We start from the raw sequence: 8,155 nt of genomic DNA, 5'->3' as shown, positions 1-8,155 counted from the left end.
TAACCCGAAAAATCCGAAATTAATAGTCAATATAAATATTTTGAAATATATATAAGTATTCCAATTATTAAATTCAATATTTGTGGTAATATTATATATAATAATAAATATTAAAATTCTAATAAATGCTTTAAGTACACAATTAGTTATAAATAAGTATTTTATAATTTGCTCATCGAAATAAAAAGTTTACTCTCTATAAGGCAATACATATTGTTTACAAATGATGTTTGTTTTCATGCTTGATTTAACATTTTATTGTTATTTTATCAATTTTATATGTGATAGATTAATTTTTATTTAATTTAGATGTTTTTCTTTATGTTTTACTTCAAAAATTTTATTTTTTACTTTGGTTATATCCGAACCGAACCGATATAACCCGAATCCGTACGATATATGATTACTTTATGGGTTTTATGATGCAATACAATTTTGAACCGAACCCGAAGTGTTATTATCCGAACCCGACCCGTACTAATAAAATTTTAGTGTGGGACCTAGAAGCGTAAACCCGAAAATCCGAAAACCCAAAAAACCCGATCCGAATGCCAACGGGTACCCGAACGCCCATGCCTACTTATACTTAGAGACATCGATTCCAGAAACCTAATGTGTCTAGAGAAATCCTCTCTAGCCCGATTCCCAAGGTGCGTCGCTCAGATGAATCTCCTCCGCTTCAACGACGTCGCTCTTTCCCCTTCCCTCTGAAGCAGCTCTGCTCCCTCTCCATGGTCGTGATGTTGACTTCCTTTTCGTCACGGTTCAGACCTCCTCCAGATCCGCCTCATCCAGATCCGCTGCTGTGGTCGTTGTGTAAGTCTCGTCCGTTTAAAGCTCGCTTCCTCATCGTCCCTCCAGAACCTCCAGAATCCCCAGACGTTCCCTTTTCCCTCGCTCCTCCCCTTCAAACCATCGAATCCTCCGTCAATCCCGTCATCTTCCTCCCTCGTTGCAGCTTCTCCTCTGAGGTTCTTTGCATCGACCATTGTTTTAACTGGGACTGTTTTAGTGTCATTTGGAGTGTGTGATTCTACTGCTTGGTGCAGATCTCAACACAGTTCCTCTTTTCAGCTCGAGCCACAATTTATCTTTGCAGAAACCTCCTCTCTCTTAGTCAAGCTTTCGAAAGGTATTGTCTCTGTTTCTTTGTGGAACAAGTCTTACCTGGATGAACCTTGCCTCGTTTTAGGAGTTAGTTGTCTCGAGATGAGTCCTTTACCTCTGAATGAGGATCTTGCCCTCCCTTTAAATCTTCTTTTACCTCAGTTTGAGGATGTTGCAAGCGATCAGTCTTTACCTCTATATGAGAATGTTGCAAGGGATCTGTCTTTACCTCTATATGAGGATGTTACACTGTGTTCTCCTCCTTTAGTACCTCAGTATGGGGTTGGTATTAGAACCTTTGTCTTGTTGGCTTTGGTTTCTATGGTTTCAGGGATTAATGCTTCTAAAAATGGAGGTTTTGGATGGTGTATCCATGGTATGGATGAAGCCCATGACTCTCAAAGCTCTTCTAGGGTACTATATGTGGTCTCAACCCTTGCAACTGAAGCTTTGACGTTGCAGGTGGCCCTTCCTTCAGCATCATCTGCTGGATTTTCAAAGCTTCAAGTAATTTCAGATTCTATTGTCTTCTTCTCTGCCATGCTTTTAGAAATGGATTTGAACGAGATCGCAGGTTCTCTCTTTACAAACCTTGCCACTCTCTTCATTCCTTTGTCATTTAACATTTATCAGTGCGCGACATTATGTTTGGTTGTTGCAAGTGCTATGTATGTGTTCTTCAGACTATGTTCCTCTATTACTCTATTTTGAGATATGAATGAAAGAAATCTTTGACAAAAAAAAAAAAAGACATCAATTTCAGTATCCATTTGGATCGTCTACATAAACCATTACTTTTAGACCATAATTGGTCTATATAATGGAGAGCGACCCAAAATATGATCGTTCATACCTAATAAAAACTTGTCTATTTTGGATGTCCATAAACGTCCAAAAGATTTATAATTTTTTTTAAAAAATTTTTCTGTTGAAATCAAGAAATTATACTTTTTTAAAAAAAATTACGATTTCCTGGAATAACTGTATAATTCTCTTAGAACCGTGTTTATGAGTCATACAAACCAATTTTTTTTTTTTAAGTAAGATTATCTATTTTCGTGTATGTTTGTAGAGACCAGGAAAGTTGGTGTTTGTGAGATGGATTTAGAAAGAAGGAAATGGAAAGATAATCGACGACTTCTAAGGCACCCTAACATTACCAAAGCTGTCTCTCCACATTTGTCATTTGCTTCAATATTTACTCTTTCTTCATTTTTTATTTTAATTATTCTCAAGTAAAATCATTTTTAGAGGTTGGTCCAAATTGGTGCATCTTTAACAGGAATCAACAATTTTGCAGCTTACCGAGATTGGCCCACGCACTTTTTTTTTGCGGGGCCGAAGACCGTATTAATTAAATACAAAACATTTAAGTATCATTGCTTCATTGATTATTTTAAATTTATCATGTCATAGTTGTCAAAAAAAAAGTTGTAAAAAAAAAAAATTATCATGTCATAAAAATCATTAACCACAGACAATTTTAATTCTCGTTGGACCATTTCCAAAGGTTCACCCTATTTTTTTATTCTATAATAGCGTTGTGTTATATTCTAATGATACTCTATTTTAGAGTGAAAAATAGAGTGATAAAACAAAAAACAACTTACTCTATATATAGAGTAAACCCATTTTTTACTCTATTATAAAATGAAAAATAGAGTACTATTGAAACATTTTTACTTTAAACTCTATTTTATAATAGAAAATATAGTGGAGTTGGAGATGTCCTTAGAACTTATAAACAAAAGCGAATATACTATTTACACCATTTCCAATAGTGTCCTTCATATTTTCCTCAAAATGAATTAAATTCATTTTAAATTTGAATTTTGTTCCAATGACATCGTCATTTTTTTCTTCAAAATTTAATATATTAATTTTAACTTTTTATTTATTTCTATTTATTTGATAACATTTAAAATTATATTCGCTAATTTTAAAATATTAAAATTTCAACTAAAATTTAAATATATTAAAATAAAATATTTATCACATTAGTAAAGTTACATAACCCCATATAAAAAATAGAAGATTTATTTAAACAGTACTATTTTATGTCAAGAATTGTTATCTGTTGTGTTAAAATTATTTATATTGTTTTTTTAATTTTGGTCATAGTTATGTATTCTTAAAGTTATTGTTTATATTTTTATTTTATTATATCTATATATATGATTATTGAGTTATAAGTTTTATAATTAATTATTTTACTAAATTGTTATTTAGAATCATGTTTAAAGTTTAATCATTATATATATATATTAAATTAAAAGTTTTAAAAGTAATATTTTGTCAAAATTTTAGGGATTATTATGTAAATAAAAAAATTTAACATCAAAATAAGTTTGTGAATAGTACTATTACATCATCATATCCTCATTTTCCACTTAAAATGAAGTACCATTAAAAATAGTTTTCCTCATTTTTTAATATTTTCTCTCATTTAGATGCACCATTGGAAATGTTATTAGCAGTAATTTAGCTGCAACGGTTATGTGATTTTCTGAAAGTGAATTTGATTTAACAAATTTATGATTTAAAATGATATATCAAAATATTGTAATCTTGTCAAATGTCATGTTTTCCATTCTTAGATCATATACCTGGATTTGTTTTTGGGTCACCAAGAAGTTTTTTCTTAGTTCACCAGTAAGTTTTGGATTAGATTCCATGGTTCCTTCGAGCCAAATACCAAACAATTAATTTTATATATCTTTCTTCTCTGGATCCGAATCACTGGAAAACATACATACGCTATATGTTCTCTCCAGTGCCGTGCGAAGGTTTCATGGGGCCTACGGCAATTTTGATTTTAAAAATGGGTTTTCAAATTTTTTTGTGTATGTTTTACAAATAACTGAATGATAAATATTATTAATATGTTCATAATTAAAGTCAAAAATAGCATAAACTGAAATGTGTACAACAGTCAAATTTCATACATACATGCAAACAGTTATAACAACAATAAACTAGGGTGTTGAATATATAAAATGGGGCCCTATATTTTGATTTAATGATAGGGGCTGAGGCTGCTGCCTTTTTTCTATAATGGTAAGCAAGACTCTGGTTCTCTCTGGTTATATGATTTTCTGAGTTTTTTAATGAAAATATGATTTCTGATATGAATACCATCATATAAAAAATGAAAATGAAAACTGGCTTTTGTTTTTGTCGGCCAAAACATGGTTATTTACCTAAGAAACATAAAATTAAGACAAACATATCTGTATATATTAATTAGCTAAAAGAAAAAGTAGTCAAAAAATCTATAGAGAAAAGAATGTTCTACTTATGCTAATACGTTACAATAAGCGTATAGGCAGGCACATAAGTAATGAAGCATAACATGAAAACATAGAAGGTGGCAAATTCATTCATACAATATATGAATATATGATATAAAAGAAGTGTGAAGAGAAAACATGATAGGTGAAATGGGATAGTTCTTGAGGTACAAGTGAGCTTTAAAAAGGATAGAGAGAAAGATGTTTGACAAACACCTAATACCAAAGAGACCCCATCACGATAAAACATCAAGTCACAGTTTCATCATTCTTCCTCTATATTGCGTTATACTTCATCAAAACTCATGAACAGAAATCTAATAAACTACTATATTTTATCAAAGCTGGGATCCATGTGTCACGGTTAAAAGTTTTGAGACTTATTTAATAAGAAATTTGTATGGTGAGATAAAAAGAAAGGAAAGGGAGATGGAGATGGTGGCTTGGGGCATACTTAAAAAAGGAACATATAAAACACATTGATGTGGCTACCTCCATTCTCCATTATCCAAGGTGGAGCACTGTTATTGGGTAGTTTCTTCATTTGGGTCCATATATGTTTTTTTTTACTGAAGGGTCCATATATGTTATTTATGTACATATATGTATGTACCTATATATATAAAGATAGTGTAATTAATATTTCATACTTGCAAGAGCCTCAGGCACTGTATGAGAAATGAGGTGGCTCTGTTCCTTCTTCTCTCCCTTGAAGAAACTATGGGTTCGCGTCAATTCTGCTCAAAAGAAGAGTACGCTCTCTCTCTTTCTCTCTTTCTCTCTATACACATTCTATATCTTTCTTCCTGCATTATGTATGTGTTCACATCTATAACATATATTTGATGGCCGAGTTACGAGTACTCCCTTTTTGATTTTATGGAAGAAAACTATGAAAATGAGTTTTGTTTACAATATGAACTTATATGTCTAGATCTATCTATATACGTGTGTGCATTTCATTGTGTTTATGTAGAAATATTGATAATGTGCAGGAAGAGGATTATACATATTATACGAGGACGTGAAGTCATGTCCATACGAAGATGTGCATGTTCTGTGGTCTATACTCGTGGAGTCTCACCCACACACTTAGCAACCCAAACAATAAAACTCCATTCATTATTGATGCGTAGCTTTCGTTTTGGTTCAGCGAGTTTATATATGGAATGTTCATGCTCAAGGACGAAACAAATGAGAAACTTGTTAGCGACATGATTCATATATATGTTTTCTCTCACTTGTACATAATAATATAAATACACAGAGATTCTCTTTCCCATAAGGTTCATGTTCTTTGTTCTATCTCGCAACTATATATATGTATGTACGGTTCTCTTTTGAGGTCGTATATATACACATAAATATCATTATACAGGTTGCATTATTAGGAAAATAATAATTTAGATATGAGCAAAGATATGCTTTTTTATAATTGGTAGACATAAAAAGCTAAAGGTTGATGGGGAACAGGAGAGAGTGAATAGAAGAAGATGAATTGTCGTGAAGATTGTTGGCTTGTGTCGGTTGGGTTGTATTGACGTTAGTTGGACTTTGGAAAGTTGCGGTTCATTTCATTTTGCATATCTTATTCGTTTAGAGAGAAAAAGTTGAGCACAAGCCAAAAAGAATGTTATGAATGATAATTTCTTAGTTTGATAACCAAATGAAACCAGACCTTTCTACTGGCATAAGGCCACATTAACCGTCGAAGGTGCGGATTACATCGATTAAAATATTAATTCCAGTGCCGAGAATGTCCATGGTTCGAGAATTTCTTAAAATTGCCGTAGCTGATACTGTTTTTATTGCTTTTGTTAAAAACAATGCAGCGAAAAGCAAAGTGTTACATGTACTTAATTAAGAGAGATACTACAGTTTAGCAGACGAGAGAGAAATCATCTTCTAAAAGATAAATACTTAATTAACACATGTAATTATGTGACAATTAGATCTAAGTGAGACATAACTAATAGTAATATGGTGAAGTTTTCTTGATTGCACCAAAAACGAGTATGCTTTGGTAAGCTGCGTGAAGTTGTTATTTAATTTTTCATGTTTTTAATTAATTTTCCATGTTTATATCAGTAACATTAAGATAATCGCTGAAAGAGATCGATGTTTGGTCGCCAGTGGAACATTTGATATTCATAAAGCTCTTTGGTAACAAAATCTAAAAAGTGAAATACAGACGATTCAAGAAAAATACTCCATACTTCCATACTCCACATGCGACTAGTTGATCTTCATGCTGGATGTAGACCAAATTTTTTTTTGGATCAAAGTAGAGCAATATCTTTCTCAATCTTCACAAGGAAAAATGAGATACGGAGTCCATATACAAATACTAGACGAGCTTCATAATTCATTGAAATAAAATGATACATACTATCATTGTTATGTAGATGTACGTTCGACCAAATTGAAAACTTTCTATATATCTACAGCTCTAATTTTTATCTGACTATTGAAGACACCTATAAATTTTAGAACTATGGTATTGTCGGTTGTTCACCTCCTTTCTAGGTGGTCAACAATTTAGGAAAATCGCTTTTCTTTTATCAAACAATTTTAGTTTACATTTAATAAGAAAATCACATTAATTTTCTAACACAGTTCTTTTGCATTTTTTTTTACTCTTCAAGAAATTTTATGATAAAATAGACTTATGTGATTTATAGACAAAATTATAATTACATGTATCACTTCTTACAAAAATAAAACTACATAAAGTATATGTGTTTGAGAATACCTGAGCTTTTCATTGTTTTCTCTGTTGGAAACTCAGCGAGTGTTATGTATTTGTTTGCAGACAAAGGCTGGCGATGCTGCTTGAAGAGTGGTAGTATTTTGGATCCATATTGTAATGTGATAACTTGATTGTATTCATTAACGTAGATGTACAATATATACTGAGTACAATACACAACTAGGTCTAGAGTATTTACATAAGTAGTCCTCATAGTCTCTATCTCTTACATTCCCCCTCAAGATGGAGGCAGGTGTGTGACTCCAATCTTGGATGATAGCTCAGTAAAGCGCGGTCCTGAGAGAGGTTTGGTCAGTGCATCAACAAGCTGGTCCTTGGTGGAGATGTGGCTCACGCGAAGGATGCCTGACCGGACATTATCGCGGATGAAGTGATAGTCTAGAGCAAGGTGCTTCATGCGGGAGTGAAAGATAGGATTTGCAGAGAGATATGTCGCTCCCACATTGTCACAGTAGAGAACAGGAACCGTCGGTAAGGAAATTCCGAGATCAGTGAAGAGAGAGAAGATCCATCGAAGCTCAGAGGCAGCATTGGTGACAGCTCTGTACTCTGCCTCTGTCGAGGATCTCGCTACGCCTGTTTGTTTCTTAGACGACCATGATATAGGATTGTTGCCAATATAAGCGATGTAGGCATTAGTGGAGACGTAGTCATCAAAGTCACCTGCCCAATCAGCATCAGTGTAAGCATGGAGAGTGAGTGGCGATCTTCGGCGTATGAGAATTCCATGAGTAGTGGTGCCGGCGAGATAGCGTAGCACACGCTTGACCGCTTGCCAGTGAAGCTCAGTCGGTTGGTGCATGAATTGGGATAAGCGGTTGACAGCAAAAGCAACATCCGGCCTGGTGAGAGACAAATATTGGAGACTTCCCACAACCCGTCGGTACTCCGTTGGGTTCGCGAGACGATCACCTGAGTTAAGAGAGAGTTTTGGAGTTGGCGCCATAGGTGTGGAAACTGGTTTGGCCCCTTGCATATTCGTTTTCTC

The 8,155-nt window shown here is 33.6% G+C and overlaps 1 protein-coding gene and 1 long non-coding RNA gene across 2 annotated transcripts; both read left to right on the top strand.

Annotated features, from left to right (window-relative positions):
* Positions 1–602: 602 nt before the first annotated feature.
* On the top strand, positions 603–1,844 carry LOC106293123. The gene is made up of 3 exons (XM_013728798.1): positions 603–971; positions 1,050–1,132; positions 1,439–1,844. The coding sequence occupies exons 1-3, from the start codon at positions 732–734 to the stop codon at positions 1,443–1,445; spliced, it is 330 nt and encodes a 109-aa protein (XP_013584252.1). The 5' UTR covers positions 603–731; the 3' UTR covers positions 1,446–1,844.
* A 3,097-nt stretch (positions 1,845–4,941) lies between these two features.
* On the top strand, positions 4,942–5,692 carry LOC106299883. The gene is made up of 2 exons (XR_001261906.1): positions 4,942–5,149; positions 5,393–5,692. It is a non-coding gene; the product is annotated as an uncharacterized LOC106299883 (long non-coding RNA).
* The last annotated feature ends 2,463 nt before the right edge of the window (positions 5,693–8,155 follow it).

Source organism: Brassica oleracea, chromosome C1 (assembly GCF_000695525.1).
Source record: "Brassica oleracea var. oleracea cultivar TO1000 chromosome C1, BOL, whole genome shotgun sequence".
NCBI lineage: Eukaryota > Viridiplantae > Streptophyta > Magnoliopsida > Brassicales > Brassicaceae > Brassica > Brassica oleracea.
Note: the sequence above shows the minus strand (reverse complement) of the source record. Positions and strands in the feature narration are given on the sequence as shown.